This window comes from Heterodontus francisci, chromosome 29, assembly GCF_036365525.1.
Source record: "Heterodontus francisci isolate sHetFra1 chromosome 29, sHetFra1.hap1, whole genome shotgun sequence".
Lineage (NCBI taxonomy): Eukaryota > Metazoa > Chordata > Chondrichthyes > Heterodontiformes > Heterodontidae > Heterodontus > Heterodontus francisci.
Window position 1 is genome coordinate 44,611,131 of NC_090399.1, and position 20,981 is coordinate 44,632,111.

Here is a 20,981-nt window from a genome sequence, read left to right on the forward strand (position 1 = left end):
TCACTTAACCTATCCCTTTGCAGATTTTTTGTGCACTCCTCACAACTTGCTTCCCCACCTATCTTTGTATCATCAGCAAACTTGGATACAATACACCCAATTCATTATTATAGATTGTAAATAGTTGAGACCCCGGCATTGATCCCTATGGCACCTCACTAGTTACAGTTTGCCATCCTGAAAATGACTCTGTTTCCTGTTAGTTAGACAGTTCTCTATCCATGCTAACATATTAACCCCAACACCATGAGCTCCTATCTTGTGTAGTAACCTTTTATGTGACACATTATCGAATGCCTTTGGAAATCCAAATAGACGACATCTACTGGTTCCCCTTTATCTACCCTGTTCATCACATCCTCAAAGAACTCTAATAAATTTGTCAAACATGATTTCCCTTTCATAAAACCATGCTGACTCTGCTTGATTGTATTGCAACATTCTAAATGTCCTGCTACCTACTTCCTTAATTATGGATACTAGCAATTTCACAATGACAGATGTTAGGCTAACTGGCCTATAGTTTCCTGCTTTCTGTCTCCCTCCTTTCTTGAAAAGGGGCATTACACTTGCGGTTTTCCAATCCGCTGGGACCTTTCCAGAATCTAGGAAATTTTGGAAGATTGCAACCAATGCATCCATTATCTCTACAGCCACTTGTTTTAAGACCCCAGGATACAGGCCATCAGGTCCAAGTGACTTGCCAGCCTTTAGTCCCATTAGTTTTCCTAGTACTTTTTCTCAAGTTACAAGTTCCTCTCTCCCTTTTGCCCCATGATTTTCTATTATTGGGATGCTTTTTGTGTCTTCTACTGTGAAGAAAGATATAGAATATTTGTTCAAAGTCTCTGCCATTTCCTTGTTTCCCATTATTAATTTGCCAGTTTCATCCTCTAAGGAACAATGTTTACTTTAGCTACTCTTCTTTTTTATGTATTTGTGGAAGCTTTTACTGTTTTTATATTACTTGCTAGTTTACTCTAATTTCTCCCTCTATCTTTTTTTCGTCATTCTTTGCTGGTTTCGAAAATTTTCCTAATTTTCTGGCCTACAACTAATCTTTGCAGCATTGTACACCTTTTCTTCAAATTTGATACCATCCTTAACTCCTTAGTTAGCCACATATGGTTCATCCTTCTTGTAGTCATTCTTTTTCAATGGAACATATCTTTGTTGAAAGTTATGAAATGTCTCCTTAAATGTCTGCCACTGCATTTCCACCATCTTACCTTTTAACCTATTTTCTCAGTCCACTTTAGCCAACTCTGTCTTCATAGCTTTGTTATTGCCTTTATTTAAGTTTAAAACACTAGTTTCATACCCATGATTCTCACCTTCAAACTGAATGTGAAATTATATCATGTTATGATCACTCTTCACGAGAGAGTCCCTTACATTAATTAGTCCTGTCTTATGACACATTACTAAGTCTAAAATAGCCTGTGTCCCGGTTGGTTCCATAAAGTATTTGTTCTAAGAAACTTTCCCTAATATATTCTATGAACTCGTCCTCAAGGCTACCTTTGCCAATTTGATTTGTCCGATCTACATGAAGATTAAAATCACCCACGATTACTGCAGTACCTTTCTTACAAGTCCCCATTATTTCTTGATTTATTCTCTGGCCTACAGTGTAGCTACTGTTAGGGGGCCTCCTACTAGTGACTTCTTTCCCTTGCTATTTCTTATCGCCACACAAACTGATTCTATTTATTTTTTTTTTATTTAGAGATACAGCACTGAAACAGGCCTTTCAGCCCACCGAGTCTGTGTCGACCAACAACCACCCATTTATACTAACCCTACAGTAATCCCGTATGCCCTACCACCTACCTACACTAGGGGCAATTTATAACAGCCAATTTACCTAAGACCTGCAAGTCTTTGGCGGTGGGAGGAAACCGGAGCACCCGGAGGAAACCCACGCAGACACAGGGAGAACTTGCAAACTCCGCACAGACAGTACCCAGAATTGAACCTGGGTCCCTGGAGCTGTGAGGATGCGGTGCTAACCACTGCGACACTGTGCCGATCTTCCGAGCCAAGATCATTTCTCACTACTGTACTGATCTCATCCTTTATTAACAGAGCTACCCCACCTCTTTCTCCTTTCTTCCTATCCTTTCGAAGTGTGAAATACCCTTGAATATTCAGTTCCCAGCTTTGGTCACCTTGCAACCAAGTCTCTGTAATGGCTATCAGATCAAAACTATTTATTTTTATTTCTGCCATCAATTCACCTACCTTATTACGAATGCTGCATACATTCAGATAAAGAGCCTTTAATTCTGTCTTTTTACCACATTCTCCTTGTCTGACTCCATTTGCTGGTGCATTCTTATGTTTGTATGCTCCGTCCTTTCCTGTCATACTCTGGTTATCATTACACATATTGCTACCCTACACTATTGCCTTGTCCTTTCTCTTTAACTTTTTAAATTTCCCCTCACATGAACCCTCCCCCACCACTATTTTGTTTAAAGCCCTGTCTACAACCCCGCCAGGACACAGCTTGGATCAAATGAAGCTCGTCCCGATAGAACAGCTCCCTCTTTCCCCAGTACTGGTGCCAGAGCCCCATGAATTGAAATCTATTTTCCCACGCCTATCTTTGAGCCATGCATTCAACTCTCTGATCTTATTTACCCTATCAAAATTTGCTCGTGACTCATGTAATAATCCTGAGATTATTACCTTTGTGGTTCTGCTTTTTAATTTAGCCCCTAGTTTCTCATACTCCCTTAACAGCCTCTTTCTTAGTCCTACCTATGTCATTGGTACCCACATGGACCACGACAACTGGATCCTGCCCCTCCCACTCCACGTTCCTCCTAGCCCCGAGTAGATATCCTTAACCGGGGCACCTGGCAGGCAACGCAGCCTTCAGGACTCACGCTCTCGCTAGAGAGAACAGTATCTATCCCCTGACCTATACTGTCCCCTATTATTACAACTCCTCAAACTTGAATGGCCTCCTGCACCACAGTGCTGTGGTCAGTTTGCTCATCCTCCCGGCAGTCCCTGCTCTCATCCACACAAGGTGCAAGAACCTCATACCTGTTGGACAAGTGCAAAGGCTGAGGCTCCTCCATTGCTATCTTCTGGTATCCCCATACCTGCCTCATTCGTAGTCAGACGCTCCTGCCCCTGAGAACAGACCAAATCTCAAGTATCTAGCCTAAGGGGTGTGACTGCCTCCTGGAACAAAGTGTCCAGGTAACTTACCGTCTCCTGGATGCATCGCAGTGTCCGACGCTCAGACTCCAGCCCATCAAGTCTGAGCCGAAGTTCCTCGAGCTGCAGATCACACTGGTGTCCACCAGCCCCCACATGCTACAGCTGTAACACATCACCTGCCCTGCCATCTCTATTGTGTTTTATTTAGCCAATTAGGGTTTCAAGTTTTGAAACATCACTCAACAATTATTTGTTGTTACATTAGGTAGTTAACTATTAAGCTATAAATTTAATACAGTACTTGTATTCCCCCAGTCCTAGTTTAAACTACTGCCCTAGTTTACAGGAAAAAAGATCATAAAATTCGCCACCCTATCACCTACCCGCTGCCTATAACATGCCTCTAGACCTCAGCTCTCACTCCCTCCTCGTTTTTGAAACGACCGGAACGACACCTCCTCCCTCCACTGTGGTTCGTTCGTTCGTTCGTTCATTCACTCACTCACCAAATTCCTGAGTTAAGTGCTCTGTAGATGCACACTCTGTCAAAGTGAACTTTGTGCCATGTATTCCATGCATTAGCAAAAGCCTCCTGTATTTATACTGGTAAGAATTCCAAAGACCTGAGTGAACCCCTGCTGACCAGGTGACCATTCTAACTAGCCACCTAATTAACTAACTGCAGCTTCCACTAGCAGGCAGCTGGTTTCTCACTGACTAACACTGTTAAAGAAACTACGTTAAGGTTCAGGTTAAGTTAAATGCTGAATGCAAAACATGACTAGATTTTAGAAATAGAATAACCCTTAAAGCATTTAAATTCACTCACTCACTCACCAAATTCCCGAGTTAGGTACTCTGCACACGCTTACTCCATCGAAGTGGACGCCATGCTACTTAATCAATAACTTAACCAATTCATAATCTACTCAATCAATAACATACTACATCAATTAATAACCCAATCAATAACCTTAGCAATTAATAACCTACTCAGTAATCTACTGTCATTCAATAACGTACGCATTCAGCAACCTACCCAATCAATCAATAACCTACTCAATCAATTAACCAATTACCTAATCAATTAGTAAACTATAGCCTCAGCTTACTCAATCAATAACTATATCAAGCTATAATCAACTCGCTCAGTAACTGACTCAATCAATCAATAACCCTCTCAATCAGTAATCTACTAATTGAATGTCTGTGGAACCGTATCCTGTGTGACCTAGCACCTGTATGGACGGAGGGGTAAAAAAAACAAGAATCGCTGGCAAGGAATAGTTTATTCAAAATTTCTAAGTTAGAATCCAGGCAGTTTCTTTGCTGTTACTGTGCAATGTGATCTAATCTTACCGTATCCAGCACCTTCTGAGGGACTTTAGCTGCCATTGGTGTGTCAATGAATCCTGGGAGGATGGTGTTGCATCTGATTCCAAATCTGAAACAACAGGGACAATGAGTGTGAGGCACTAAGTGAAATGCGTTGTAATACTGTCACACAGGTAACACACAGTATGCCATACACTAAAACATGCTGAGTAACATACTGTAAGACACGCACCATGGTGTAACATACACAGTGACACAACAAATAACTCAGATGCTGCAACACACAGTAAAATGAACACTGTTAACGCACACACACAGTAATACACTCAGCTCTACCTCACCACCCCTTTTCTCGACTCCTCCACTGTTGCTAAATTATCAGACTGCTTTTCCGACATCCAGTACCGGATGAGCGGAAATTTCCTCCAATTAAATATTGGGAAGATTGTTTTCCATCCTTGCTCCAAACTCCATTCCCTAGCTACCCACTCCATCCCTGTCCCTGGCAACAGTCTGAGATTAAACCAGTCTGTTCACAACCTTGGTATCACATGACCCCAAGACGAGCTTCCAACCTCATATTCATACCATTATTAAGACCGCCTATTTCCACCTTCATAACATCGCCTGACTTTGCCCCCTGTATCAGCTCATCTGCTGCTGAAACCCTCATTGATGCCTTCGTTACCTCAAGACTTGACTATTACAATGCACTCCTGGTTGGTCTCCCACATTCTACCCTCCGTTAACTTGAGGTCATCCAAAACTCTGTTGCCTGTGTCCTAACTCACACCGAGTCCCATTCCCCTTTCACCCCTGTGCTCACTGACCTACACTCGTTCCCAGTCGAGCAACATCTCAATTTTAAAATTCTCCTCCTGGTTTTGAAATCCCTCTATGGTCCCTATCCCTGTAATCTCCTCCAACCCCACAACCCTTCAAGATATCTGCACTCCTCTAATTCTGGCCTCATGTGCAACCCTGATTTTAATTGATCCACCATTGGTAGCCGCTCCTTCAGTTGCCTAGGCCGCAAGCTCTGGCATATCCACCCCATCGCTTTCCTCCTCTAAGACGCTCCCTAAAACCTACCTCTTTGACCAAACTTTTGGTCATCTGACCTAATATCTCCTTTTGTGGCTCAGTGTCATAGTTTGTTTTATAATGCTCCTGGAAGGTGTTGAGATGTTTCATTACGTAAAAGGTGCGATAGAAATACAAGTTGTTGTTGTTTTGTAACACTCACATGGTGTAACATACATAGTAACATACACACAGCAGCACAACAAATAACGCACATACTGTAACACACAGTAAAATGCACTTTGTTAACACGTACACAGTAATATCGCGTACAACATACACGGTGCAACATACGCAGTAAACACAGTGTATCACACAGGCTAACACACACACTGTTACACAAACACAGTGTAATACACACACTAACACTGTTGGCTGATGAGTGCACAGTGTTCAGTACCATTTCCAACTTCTCAGATACTGAAGCAGTCCATGCCCATATGCAGCAAGACCGGGACAACATTCAAGCTTGGGCTGAGAAGCGGCAAGTAACATTTGTGCCACACAAGTGCCAAGCAATGACTATCTCCAACAAAAGGAAGTCTGTTAATTGTGTTTAATCATATGCAGGTGGAGGGTGTTAATTAGGATTTTACTTGAGTATATATATATATAAAACGAGACACTCTGAAACTGAGTGAAGGTTTGAGTGAGGAGCTGCATAAAATAAATGCAAGACTGAGTAAAGATTAGCTCTAGCATAATCCTTTGACAACATGGTAGCAGAGGATGGCTGCCTAAAGGTGAAGGTTGGAAAACAAGAAAAACATTTTTTTCACAAAGACAACAAAAATCCCAGTGGCTATTATTGAAAATGGCAGAAAGCAAATGTAAATTGTCAGGGTGTGATTACCCTCCAATGTTCTCGATGAACCATATGACCAGTGGAAGAATGGAGTGGATATGTGGACACAGGCTACGTCCCTAACAAAGAGGAAACAAGGTATGGCCTTGGCATTGTCACTTCCTACCAAACGTCAAATCAGAAGTGTTTTGTGAACTGAATGCTCGTCAGTTGGATACTAATGAAGGTTTGGACCTATTGATTGCGTATGAGGCATGGTCAGACTTTGATAGATTTCGGAAAACAGATGGTTACTCGTTGGAAGAATATATCATGGACTTTAACAGACTGTATAAAAGATTGAAGAAATTTCATTTGGAGATCCTGGTTCAATGCTGACTTTTAAATTGCTAGATTGTGCCAGGGTGTCACATATGGACAAGCTCCTGGTTCTTGCTATGGTTCAGTTCTCGTAAAAAGACTCCTTGTTGGATCAGATGTCTGCTGCTTCAAGACAATTTCTGGGGGAAAGTCATTTTCTTCAGCCCTGGTAGAACAAGCAGGGCATTCTGCGGCAACACAAAGAATGGAGGACTCAATGTTTACTGGATTCCGAAATGGTCCAGACACTGGACGCAGGCACCAGTACAATGGAAAAGTTAAAGACAGGAAGAATGAGGATGAAAGCACCATTAGCAGGTCCAACTATTACAGTGGAAGACAGAATTGGAACAGCAATCATAGGCGAATGAATCCCAGGAATGCCCAAGGAACAGCTAATAGGGGTCTTCAAACTGTCCTGTGAGCACAAATCAAAACTTCAAGCTGGCCTGTAGGTTAGCTATGTGACTAACCCCTTATGTGGGAACAACTGCTCCTCTGGTTTGTGTATTTCAAAGTTCTCAGTGGGGTGGGGGGGCGGAGGTGGTATAGTGCTGTCTCTTACACTGACAAGATGTGGATCACCATTGCCCAGACCAATCTCTGTTAATTGAATCAGTGAGCATTTCCATTGTCTTTTCCTAGATGCCGAAGGAAAACTATGGAAAGTAAGTGTCTATGGGCTTAATGATGCTTCCAGGGTGGGGTATTTCTCGGTGAGATCTGTTTTGCTGCAAATTGGTTGTATCCAACTAAAAACAGATCCTGCAATATTTTATTGGTATCATAAAGGGAAACTTTAAGACATCTTCATGATGCATGTTGATGATTTCTTATGGGGTGGTACTGCAGAATTTGAGAAATGTGTTCTTCATAAGATTAGAGTAGAATTTAAGAATGGGAGTCAGGCTTGTGGGGCTTTTAAATATTTTGATTTAGATATTAAGTAGAGTAGGTCTGGAATAACATTAAATCAACAATCCTATTTAGAGAGTGTTACTCCCATCCCGGTTAATCGTGCTAAATCCTCACAGAAAGATGATGATACGTCTAAAGAAAAGACAGAGAAATTGCAAAGCTTGATTGGTCAATTAAAGTGGTTGTGTGCTCAAGCTAGACCTGGTGCTCATTTTGGCGTGTTGGCGTTAAGTCCTATGATGAAACAACCTAAAGTTGAGAATGTCTTATGGGCAAATAACGCATTAGAAAGTAAAATCTGGAAAAATGTGTGCTTAAATTCCCAGCCTTAAGTTCCCTGACCCAAAGAATATGAAACTAGACATTTTTTTAGCAATGCTTCACATGCTAATTTTGCTGATGGGTATTCAGGTGCAGCTGGTTTCATAATATTTTTGATGGGTGAAAATGGGAAATGTTGTCCGATAGCTTGGGAAGCTAAGGAAAAAAGAGTTGTTAAAAGTACTTTAGCTGCAGAAACACTGGTTCTTATGGAGGCAGTGGATATGGGGTTTACTATTTGTCACATATTGTGGGTGAGATTCTGTACAAAGGGCATGTTGAAGACTAGATACCCATTGAATGTTATGTAGTTAATCGTTCCTTGTGGGATAATGTACACTTACAAAAAGTGTGAGTGGAAAAAGGCTATGGATTGACTTTGCTGCAGAGAAAGGAAATCTCCAAAATTAAATGGGTACATGTGAATCATCAACTATGAAGAGAAATGCTTGTGCAAAGAAATTGTTAGGGGTCCTAGAGAAGAGGGCATCTCACAGTATAATGCTTTGTACAGAGTATGGAATTTATTTTGATTGTTTTGAAATGTTTGTGTTAAAGAAAGCGAAGGGGATCTGTTAATTGTATTCAATCGTATGCAGGTGGAGGATGTTAATTAGGGTCTTACTTGAGTATACAGAAGCAGACACTAACTGAAACTGGGTGAAGGTTGAGTGAGGAGCTGCATGTCTGTAATCTTTTTACTTTGCAAAATAAATGCAACACTGTGTAAATATTGGCTCCAGCATCATCCTATGACAACAAGCTTTCTGGGTATAATACTAACCATCTGCCCTTGACATTTAACAGCATGACCATCACTGAACCTTCCACCATCAGAATCCTGGGTGTCACCATTGATCACAGACTTACCTTGACCAGCTATATAAATACTGTGGCTACAAGATCAGGTCAAAGGCTGTGTATTCTGCGGCAAGTAACTCAGCTCCTGACTCCCCAAAGCCAGTCCACCATTTATAAGGTACAAGTCAGGAACGTGATGGAATACTCTCCACTTGCCTGGATGGGTGTAGCTCCAATACTCAACACTCAAGAAGCTCAGCAGCATCCAGGACAAAGCAGCTCACTTGATCACCCCATCCACCATCTTAAACATTCACTCCCTCAACCTGCAGCAATTTGCCAAGGCTCCTTCAATAGCACCTTCCAAACCAGGGAACTCTACCACCGAGAAGGACAAAGATAGCAGATGCATGGGAACACCACCACCTGCAAGTACCCCTCCAAGTCAGGCACCATCCAGACTTGGAACTATATCACCATTACTTCACTGCTACTGGGTCAAAATCCTGGAACTCCCTCCCTAACAGCACTGTGGGTGTACCTACCCCACATGGACTGCAGTAGTTCAAGAAGACAGCTCACCACCACCTTGTCAGGGGCAGTTAGGGATGAGCAATAAATGCTGGCTTTGCCAGCAACACTCACCTCCTGTGAATGAGGTAAAAAAAAAAGTAACACTGTAATACACAGTATCAAACAGAATAACATATATGGTAAAACGCACACACAGTAACACAGAATATCATACAGTATACTGCCCAAACAGTAACACAGACACAGTAACGTGCAATATCACACAGTATAATGCCCCACCACAGTAATGCACACACTGTAACACTCAATATCACACAGTAAAATGCTCAGACAGTTACACTTCTTCTACTTTGGCCTCCTTGTCTCGAGAGACAATGGGTAAGCGCCTAGAGGTGGTCAGTGGTTTGTGAAGCAGCACCTTGAGTGGCTATAAAGGCCAATTCAAGAGTGACAGACTCTTCCACAGGCACTACAGATAAAATTGGTTGTCGGGGCTGTTACACAGTTGGCTCTCTCCTTGCGCTTCTGTCTTTTTCCTGCCAACTGCTAAGTCTCTTCGACGCGCCACACTTTAGCCCCGGCTTTATGGCTGTCTGACAGCTCTGGTGATCACTGGCAACTGACTCCCACGACTTGTGATCAATGTCACAGGACTTCATGTTGTGTTTGCAGACGTCTTTGAAGCGGAGACATGATCGGCCGGTGGGTCTGATACCAGTGGCGAGCTCGCTGTACAATGTGTCCTTGGGGATCCTGCCATCTTCCATGTGGCTCACATGGCCAAGCCATCTCAAGCGCTGCTGGCTCAGTCACGTGTATATGCTGGGGATGTTGGCCGCCTCGAGGACTTCTGCGTTGGAGATACGGTCCTGCCACCTGATGCCAAGGATTCTCCAGAGGCAGCGAAGATGGAATGAATTGAGACGTCGCTCTTGGCTGACATACATTGTCCAGGCCTCGCTGCCGTAGAGCAAGGTACTGAGGACACAGGCTTGAAACACTAGGACGTTTGTGTTCTGTGTCAGTGCGCCATTTTCCCACACTCTCTTGGCCAGTCTGGACATAGCAGCGGATGCCTTTCCCATGCACTTGTTGATTTCTGCATCAAGAGACAGGTTACTGGTGATAGTTGAGCCTAGGTAGGTGAACTCTTGAACCACTTCCAGAGCGTGGTCGCCGATATTGATGGATGGAGCATTTCTGACGTCTTGTCCCATGATGTTCGTTTTCTTGAGGCTGATGGTTAGGCCAAATTCATTGCAGGCAGCCGCAAACCTGTCGATGAGTCTGTGCAGACACTCTTCTGTGTGGGATTTTAATGAAACATCGTCAGCAAAGAGGAGTTCCCTGATGAGGACTTTCCATACTTTGGTCTTCGCTCTAAGACTGGCAAAGTTGAACAACCTGCCACCTGATCTTGTGTGGAGGAAAATTCCTTCTTCTGCAGACTTAAACGCATGGGAGAGCAGCAGTGAGAAGAAGATCCCAAACAGTGTAGGTACGAGAACACAGCCCTGTTTCACGCCACTCAGGATAGCAAAGGGGTCTGATGAGGCACCGCTATGCTGAATTGTGCCTTTCATATTGTCATGGAATGAGGTGACGATACTTAGTCGCTTTGGTGGACATCTGATCTTTTCTAGACATCTGAAGAGACCACGTCTGCTAACGAGGTCAAAGGCTTTGGTGAGATCTATGAAAGCAACGTAGAGGGGCATCTGTTGTTCACGGCATTTCTCCTGCAGCTGGCGAAGGGAGAACAGCATGTCAATGGTGGATCTTTCTGCACGGAAGCCACACTGTGCCTCAGGGTAGACACGCTCAGCCAGCTTCTGGAGCCTGTTTAAAACTACTCTAGCAAAGACTTTCCCCACTATGCTGAGCAGGGAGATTCCACGGTAGTTGTTGCAGTCACCGCGGTCACCCTTGTTCTTATAGAGGGTGATGATATTGGCATTGCACATGTCCTGTGGTACTGCTCCCTCATCCCAGCACAGGCAAAGCAGTTCACGGAGTGCTGAGAGTATAGCAGGCTTGGCACACTTGATTATTTCAGGGGTAATGCTGTCCTTTCTGGGGGGCTTTTCCACTGGCTAGAGCATCAATGGCATCACTGAGTTCCAATTTTGTTGGCTGTTCGTCCAGCTCATCCATGACTGGCAGAGACTGGGCTGCATTGAGGGCATCTCAGTGACAACATTTTCCCTGAAGTACAGTTCTAGGTAGTGCTCAACCCAGCGGTCCATTTTGCTTGCGTTGGTCAGTGATTGTGTCCCGATTTAATCTTGAGCAGGGCGATCTTCTTGATGGTTGGCCCAAAAGCTCTCTTAATGCCACCATACATTCCTCTGATGTTTCCGGTGTCGGAGGCCAGATGAATATGACTACATAGGTGTTGCCAGTAGACATTTGCTCAGTGCCTGGCTGTTCTTTGTGCAGCGTTTCTGGCTACTTTAAGCGCTACGGATGTTAACTCGCTGGAGGCTTTCTTGTAGTTCAACAGTGCAGTGCGCTTCGCGGCTATGACAGGTTCCAGCTCTTCAAAATGAGATTGAAACCAGTCTGCATTCTGCTTCTCACGTTTGCCAAAGGTGGTCATTGCTGAGTTATACACTCTCAGTTATACACAATATAACACAGTATGGTTTAGCTGGTTAGCATCCTTCCATCTATGAAAGACGATGGACACACAGCAAACAATCCATTTCGGTGAGGTATCTTCTCTTGGTGCACCTTTCCTGATGGCTGTGAAGGCCAATCCTTGAGAGGCAGGTTCTACCACAAGTGCTGCACGTGAAGCTGTCAAGTGATGCTGCGAGATATTGTTTGCAGCATTGTCACCTGTTGCCAAGGTGCCCTAGCCACCGGTTGTTGTGGTAGTACACACCAATCCACAAGATGTGCCGCCAATTCCTTCTTTCACCAGCTAGTGACTCCCAGGTGCGATAGTCAACATTTAGGGCCTTCATGTCATGCTTGCAAGCATCCGTGAAGCAGAGCTTTGGGCGCCCCACTGGTCTTCTGGCCGTGGCTACCTCACCATACAGAAGGTCGTTGGGTATGCGACTGTCTTCCATCCTGCAGATGTGTCCGATCCACCAAAGCCACCTCTGTTTTCTTAGTGCCAACACACATGGAAGTAATGATTCCGGTATAGGCTAACAACATTCCAACAGGGTGAAAGGGTAGAGGAATCAAGAACAGGGCTCCTTGGTTGATGAGGGAGAAAGAAATGATAATGAAACGAGAAAAGAGAGTGTGTGATCATGTCAGGTGAACTGACCAAGTGAGAAGCAGGCCATATACAATAAGTTGAGAAAGGAGGTGAAGAGGAAAATAAGACTGGCAAAGAGAGAATATGAGAATAGAATGGCAATCAACAGAAAAGGGAACCCAAAAATCTTCTACCGGCATGTAAGTAGTAAGCGAGAAGTAAGAGGAGGAGTGGAGCCTATTAGGGACAGAGAGAGTAATATATGCTTTAATGGCACAGGTCACGGCTAATCTACTTAATGAGTAAATTGTTTAATAAGGAAATGGAGGCTGGCAAAATATCGGTAGAATCAGAGAGAGCAGAGGCAATGGATAGGATGAAAACTGAGAAGGGGAAGCTGTAAAAAGGCTGGCTATGCTTAGTCACCTGTTCCGGATGGTTTGCATCCCAGGTTGCTAAAGAAGTGGGGATGGAGCTTGCGGAAGGGCTTGCCATAATCTTCCAATTCTCCCTGGATACGGGGGAGGTGCCAGAGGATTGGAGAGTGACAAATGTGACACCCTCATTCAAGAAAGTGTGTAAGGACCAACATGCAGACCCCCACCTGCCAAGAATGAGGCATATTAATTTTGTCAGTGATTTTAAACTGTTGCTGGAGTGAAAAAATGACTTGTTTTAAGACCACCAGACACTGGACTGGAAGGACATTTGCATACTAAGAGATGCTGTTTGTGGAGACAAAGGATTATTCCCTGCTCCAATTAACCCAAATGGATTTTGATCACCAGACATTGAAGGCGTAAGGAAGCACATTCCAGGGCCTGCTAAAATGATACAATCCACAGAGCCAGGACTGGTTAACCTAGCTGGCCACATGACTGATTGGCTGCTCCAGGTTTTTTGAACTAGCCACAGGACAGTTTGAATTCAGAAGGCAGTGTGCAACTGAAGTTGGAACAAGGAAGTCTCTCGCCTGGCTCTCTCTCTCTCTCCCCAAGCCACTGGACCCACGGAAGACAAGTAAACCTCCAGAGAGAAAAGGCTCCTACATCGGAACAAGTTGAAGCGTAAACTGGGCCCCAATGAATTGCAAGACTTACGGCAACCAGAGATTCCACATTGAACTTAAAGGATTGTAACTACCAGATATTGCCTCAAACTTTTCCCCTTTATTCCTATTTTTTTCTGTCCCTACCTGCGTTTGTGTTTATTGTGTTTATAGCGTGGTCGCGTCGCATATTCGTAGTTGTTAACTGGATTAGAGTTTAAGATTAATAAACTTTCACCTTTCTTGTTTACATCTAAGGAAACCTGTTTGATTTCTTTGCCTTACAATTGGAGCACTGAACAAGGATTCACTGAGGGGGAGCTAAAAACACGGTGTTTTAAAATTAAACCCTGTTACGGTTAAACCAGGCAAAGGCTGAGAATGAACCCCTAGACCCCCTCTCACCTGGTCGTAACAGGTCAGTCCAAGCAACTACAGGCCAGTTAGTTTAACATCAGTGGTGGGTAAGGTTTTAGAAACAATAATCAGGGAAAATAACAATACTTAGAGAGGTTTGAGTTAATTAAGGATAGCCAGCATGGATTTGTAAAAGGCAGATCATGCTTGACTAAACGAATTGAATTTTTTGATGAAGTAACAGTTGATGAAGGAATGTGGTGGATGTTGTTAATATGGATTTTAAGAAAGCATTTGACATAAAAGGCTGGTTAAGAAAATTGAGGCTCATGGAATAGAGGGGTCAGTGTACAATTGGATAAAAAATTGGCTGAAAGACAGAAAACAGCAAGTCATAGTAAATGGTTGCTTTTCAGACTGGAGAATGGTAGACAGTGGTGTTCCCCAAGGGTCAGTGCTGGGACCACTGCTTTTTTTGCTATATCTAAATGACTTGGATACTGGAATACGGAGTAGAATCTCAAAATTTGCTGACGACACCAAACTTGGAGATGTGGCAAACAGTGAGGATGATATGACCTACCTGTAACAGGACATAGATAGGCCAGCAGTATGCACAGGGAGGTGGCAGATGGAATTTAATACTCACAAGTGTGAGGTGATGCATTTTGGCTGAAGGAATAGGGAGAGGCAATATATACTTAATGGAATAGTTCTAAACAGTGTGCAGGAATAGAGGGACCGGGGGTGCATGTGCATCAATCTTTGAAGGTGGCAGGCCATATTGAGAGTGTGATTAGTAAAGCATATCGGATCTTGAGCTTCCTAAATACAGGCACTGAGTACAAAAACATGTATGTTATGCCAAACCTTTATAAAGGTTAGGCCCCAACTGGAGTACTGCGCCCAGTTCTGGTCGCCAAACTTTAGGAAGGATGTGAGGACCCTTGAGAGGGTACAGAGGAGATTTACCAGATTACCAACAATACCACATAGTATAATGCCCACATAGTAATGCACACACATTGTAATACACAATATTACACAGTATAATGTCCACACAGTAACACACACACACACATTGACAGTGACCCGGGTTCAATTCTGGGTACTGCCTGTGTGGAGTTTGCAAATTCTCCCTGTGTCTGCGTGGGTTTTCGCCGGGTACTCCGGTTTCCTCCCACAGCCAAAGACTTGCAGGTTGATAGGTAAATTGGCCATTATAAATTGCCTCTAGTATAGGTCGGTGGTAGGGGAATATAGGGACAGGTGGGGATGTGGTAGGAATATGGGATTAGTGTAGGATTAGTATAAATGGGTGGTTGATGGTCGGCACAGACTCGGTGGGCCGAAGGGCCTGTTTCAGTGCTGTATCTCTAAATAAATAAATACAGTATTACACAGTATAATGCCCACACAGTAACATACACACTGTAAGACACAATATCACACAGTGTAATGCTCACACAGTAACACACACACATCACACAGCATACTGCCCACACAGTAACACACACACTGTAACACACAATATCACACAGTTTAATGCCCACACAGTAACACACACACTGTAACACACAGTACTGACTACCTTGCCAGCTCTTTCGCACTGGTCTTCGTCAGGGCCACCACGCCAGCTTTGGATGCAGTGTAATTTGTCTGTCCGACATTTCCAACCTGAAACCATATAGTAAAGCCAGAGTAAATCTCCTCCCACTGACACAAAGCAACCACCCCACCCACCAGCCCAGAGGCAGTTTAACTACTCCCCCCACCTCCTCCGCTGCAGTGCCATTGTCAGGCTCAAACTCTGCAGAGCCACACACAGCCCTCTTTCTTCAGCCCTGTATTAAACCCACATATCACTTGCAGGGGCTCGCTTGGCCCTTGAACCAGACAGTGAGGTACAAGAAAGCCCCAAACACAGGGATGGGAAGTTTGGTGGGTCAGATACTGCTTTTTCACCTCTGGAACTTCAGTGAACCGAGACTGCTAGGATAAATTACATGGAGTTTTACAGCACAGGAACAGGCCATCCGGCCCAACTGGTCTATGCCAGTGTTTATGCTCCACCTCTCACCTTTATGGAAGTTAGTGGGGCACAGGAAGAGGGACCTGGATTTGTAGAGAGCCATAACACATCTTTCAAGAATGCCTCAAAGTACTACAGATCCGCTGAGTTTACTCGTACACAGGAATTACAGCAGAGAAACAGGACATTCGGCCCAACTGATCCATACTGGCATTTATGTTCTGCACAAGCCTCCTCCCACCCCTTTTCATCTCAGCCTATCAGCAGACCCTTCTGTTCCTTTCTCCCTCATGTGCTCATCTTGCTTGCCCTTAAAAACATCTACACTATTCACCGCAACCACTCCCTGTGGTAGCGAGTTCCACATTCTCACCGCTCCCTAGGTAAAGAAATTGCTCCTGAATTCCCGATTGGATTTATTAGTGACCATCTGATATTTATGGTCCCCTAGTTTTGGACTCCCCCACACAAGTTGAAACATCTTCTCTCCGTCTACCCTAGTGGTTAGCACTGCAGCCTCACAGCTCCAGGGACCAGGGTTCGATTCCGGGTACTGCCTGTGTGGAGTTTGCAAGTGCTCCCTGTGTCTGCGTGGGTTTTCTCCGGGTGCTCCGGTTTCCTCCCACAAGCCAAAAGACTTGCAGGTTGATAGGTAAATTGGCCATTATAAATTGTCACTAGTATAGGTAGGTGGTAGGGAAATATAGGCACAGGTGGGGATGTTTGGTAGGAATAGGGGATTAGTGTAGGATTAGTATAAATGGGTGGTTGATGTTCGGCACAGACTCGGTGGGCCGAAGGGCCTGTTTCAGTGCTGTATCTCTAAACTAAAAAAAAACCCCTTCGTAATTTTAAAGACCTCTATCAGGTCACTGATGGAGATGAGTATTTTGTTGGATCAGTTGCTTTTGTAGCTTTTTTTTTCAACTGAAACCAAGGCTGAACAGATAATGCAAGAATTATGGGTAGGATAAAATGTAGCAAAAGGGATAAATAAAGTAAGCTTTTTCTGAAATCTCTAACTCTTACACTGCTTTTAGATAAGGATTCTGACTCAGCGATGATGAATAGCAATATAGTTCCAACTAAGGATGGTGTGTGACTTGGAGGGGAACTTGCAGATGGTGGTGTTCTCATGCATCTGCTGCCCTGGTCCTTCTAAGCGATAGAGCTTGCAGGTTTGGAAGGTGCCGTCAAAGAAGCAAACTAAAGAGCTGAGCAGTGAATAAAGGCACCAGCCCCACTGCTTTCCCATCATGCCATCTGTCCGTACCTTACCCACAATGCTCCCCAGGTTGATGATGGAGCCCTTCTTGGCACCGCTGGTGATCAATGCCTTGGCAACTGCCTGGGTCACCAGGAACGTACCCTGTGGAGACACAGTTCCAGAGGCAAGGGTCAGCAGGAGCATGTACAGAAAGGAAGGGAACAGGATTAAAAGAGGAACATATGAACATAAAGAACTAGGAGAAGGAGTAGGCCATAAGGTCTCTCGAGCCTGCTTCACCATTCAATAAGATCATGGCCGATCTTCTACATCTACTTTCCTTCCTGATCCCCATATCCCTTGATCCCCTCACATTCCAAAAAAAATCTATCGATCTCAGCCTTGACTATGCGCAACAACTGAGCTTCCGTAGCCCTCCGTGGTAGAGAAGAGCCCTCAGAGTGAAGAAATTTCTCATCACAGCGGCTGACCCTTTATCCTGAGACAACACTCCCTAATTCTAGAATCTCCAGCGAGAGGAAACAGTGCAACAGTGTCTCAGCATCTACTCTGTCAAGCTGTCACAAAATCTTATAAGTTTCACCTCTCAATTCCTCTAAATTTCAGACAGTATAAGCCATTCTACTCAATCTCTCCTCACAGGACAACTCTCTCATCAGAATGTAGTGAACCTTTGTTGCACCGCCTCTAAGGCATGTACATCATTCTTTAGGTACGGAGACCAAAACTGTGCACAGTACTTCAAATGCCAGTCAGCAGCTGAGGAGAGAAACGGATTGGTTAATGTGTCGGGGAACAGAGTGTAGCACAGCCTTAAACTGCTTTCAACATCAAGTCTGTTCAGCTATTCCATCAACCTTTCAAAGGAAAGAAGGCACGGCCATGTGATGTTCTCCGATATCAGGTGGAGTTTTCCTCAGTCACGAGTCAGCAACATTGTAAACACAGCAGGAGGATTCCTTAATGTTCCAGTGAAACTGTAAGTGAGTTCCCAAAGGAAGATTTCAACAGTAATTAGAGGAAGTCTTCCTTCACTATTTAGGATGTCGCTGACAGGCAGAGATTGGAAGAAACCCTTTTAGATCAGTGTGAGGAGTCATGAGTGGATAATATTAGCCAACCCCTTCCTATCAGACCTACCTAAGGGACAAGGAAACTACCGGGCTGAAGTCAGGGCCTGCAATATTTGTGGCAAATCAGTTAACCTCTGTGCAGGGAATAAGTTGCTCCACTATTTAAATTGGCTTATTTTAAATGCCAGCTTGGCTCAGTGTCAGCACGCTCGTCTTTGAGTCAAAAGGTTATGTATTCACTCCAGAGATTTGTGTGCATAATCCAGGCTGACACTCCAGTGCAGTGCTGAGTGTGTGCTGCACTGTTGGAGGTGCTATTTTACCGAGAGGCCATCTCAGGCGGGTGTAAAAGATCCCACAGCACTATTTTGAAGAAGAGCAGGGGAGTTCTCCACAGTGTCCTGGGGACTATATTTATACCTCAACCAACACCACTGAAAAAAAACAGATTATCTGTAGTTAGCTCATCGCTGTTTGTGGGAGCTTGTCTGCTGCGTTCCCTACATTACAGCAGTTACTATGTTTCAAAATTGGCAGCACAGTGGCGCAGTGGTTAGCACCGCAACCTCACAGCTCCAGCGACCTGGGTTCAGTTCTGGGTACTGCCTGTGCAGAGTTTGCAAGTTCTCCCTGTGACCGTGTGGGTTTCCGCCGGGTGCTCCGGTTTCCTCCCACAGCCAAAGATTTGCAGGTAGATAGGTAAATTGGCCATTGTAAATTGCCCTTAGTGTAGGTAGGTGGTAGGAGAATTGTGGGGATGTGTTGTAAGGAATATGGGATTAATGTAGGATTAGTATAAATGGGTGGTTGATGGTCGGCACAGACTCGGTGAGCTGAAGGGCCTGTTTCAGTGCTGTATCTCACTATGACTCTAAAAGTAATTCACCAGCTGTAAAGTGCTTTGGGCCATCCTGAGGATGTGAAAGAAGCTATATAGAGGCAAGTTCTCTCATTCATTCTAACTGGAGACAGAGGGAGTTCATACAAATGCATCAACCTATTTGTTACTGATATCACATGGCAAGGTTTCTGCTCTGATTTGCTTGCCCCTAACATCCTCCAGAAAATTCAATCTGCCCACCTAAAAACGTGGAAAGGAAAATTGACTGATCTGCAACTCCCAGTTTAATACCCAGGGGTTGAAAGTGAACATCTACCCCACGATGTGAATTCCCCCCCTCCCCCACTGCCTTCAGTCTCCATCCTCTTGGCAATGCCACACACCTTCAAATTAACCTTTAATACTCGGTCGAAAGCTTCTTCCTGCATCTTCAGAAGCAAGCTATCCATGGTGATTCCAGCACAATTCACTGCTATACAGGGAGGACGGGAAAACTGCGTCTGAAAGACAAAACGGTGAATGGGCAGGGGTTACTGTGATGGGGGAATCCATGATGCGATCGACCCGAGTAAACAAGGGCAAAGGTCACAGGCTCACACAACGGATTCAAACCATAATGACCCTTGTGCCCTTTTGGTCTCATCCTTCCAAGAAACCAACCCAACATCTTCTCGTTGCAGTATCTGCTTGTTTCTCAGGTGTGTTGAGTGTCCGGGCTTGGCCGCCTCCCCCAGGTAATCTGTTTGATTTGTTGGTCACACTCAGAGTCAAGAAATATTACACTGAGTCTGTCCTTCGTGTGCCCTCTGCAAGTCTTTCCGACGACAGTAACCAATGCAAAAGTATAGCTCTGAGCTTATATTCCCTGTCCAGCCAAGGATCTTTACGTACCTCTGTGAGCTCCTGTCTGAGACATCACTTCTCTAGGAATGTCTAATTGTCCCTCATAATTCACTCCACCAATAAAGCCTTGTTGCTCCCTTCTGGGTTGCAATTACAGTTCACATCCCTCCCAACACTACTGTCATGCAGGCCCCCACCTGCCAAGAATGAGACACATTAGTTTTGTCACATGAACATTGATTTTTAAACTGTTACTTGAGTAAAGAAAGAACTTGTTTTTCACAAAAAAACACCAGATCCTTGACTGGAAAGACATTTTTTACAGTAACAGTCGTTGGAAAGGACAAAGAGGCCACTCCCTGCTCCAATTTAATCCATAATGGACTTTTGATTGCCAGACGTTGTAGGTGGAGAGGCTAACATTCCAGGTTAACTGCTAAAATGGCTGAATACACTAACAGACATGGTCAGACCAGTTTAGTTACGTGACTAAAATAAAAGCAAAATACTGCAGATGCTGGAAATCTGAAATAAAAACAAGAAATGCTGGAAATACTCAGCAGGTCTGGCAGCATCTGTGCAGAGAGAGGCAGAGTTAACGCTTCAGGCCAGTGACCCTTCATCAGAACTGGCAGAGGTTAGAAATGTAATAGGTTTTAAGCAAGTAAAGCGGGGGTGGGGCAAAAGATAACAAAAGAGAAGGTGTTGATAGGACAAGGCCACAGAGAATAACTGACCAGAAGGTCATGGAACAAAGGCAAACGGTATGTTAATAGTGTGGTGAAAGACAAAGAGTTAGAGCAGAGAGGGTGTTAATTGACAGAAAACTGAACAGCCTGGCCCCAAGCACAAATATGAAAAAAGGCACAGTGGAAACAAACTAAACAAACTAAAATAAAATAAACACATAAAAAAGAAAAAAGAAAACAGAAAAAATAACTAAAAATGAAAAAGGGGGCCCATCATGCTCTGAAATGATTGAACTCAATGTTCAGTCCGGCAGGCTGTAGC

The 20,981-nt window shown here is 44.1% G+C and overlaps 1 protein-coding gene across 2 annotated transcripts in view; it reads right to left on the minus strand.

Annotated features, from left to right (window-relative positions):
- The window catches only part of hsd17b8 (hydroxysteroid (17-beta) dehydrogenase 8), a 51,098-nt gene that overhangs the window by 14,283 nt on the left and 15,834 nt on the right, over positions 1–20,981 (minus strand). Inside the window, exons 3-6 of one of the 2 annotated variants that reach the window (XM_068009714.1) lie at positions 19,511–19,627; positions 17,259–17,354; positions 15,545–15,630; positions 4,537–4,621 (exon numbers count right to left, since the gene is read on the minus strand). In XM_068009714.1, the coding sequence (XP_067865815.1) occupies positions 4,537–4,621; positions 15,545–15,630; positions 17,259–17,354; positions 19,511–19,627 (384 nt within the window). The remainder of the gene's footprint in view (positions 1–4,536; positions 4,622–15,544; positions 15,631–17,258; positions 17,355–19,510; positions 19,628–20,981) is intronic. The other variant, XM_068009715.1, reaches the window with a different exon arrangement.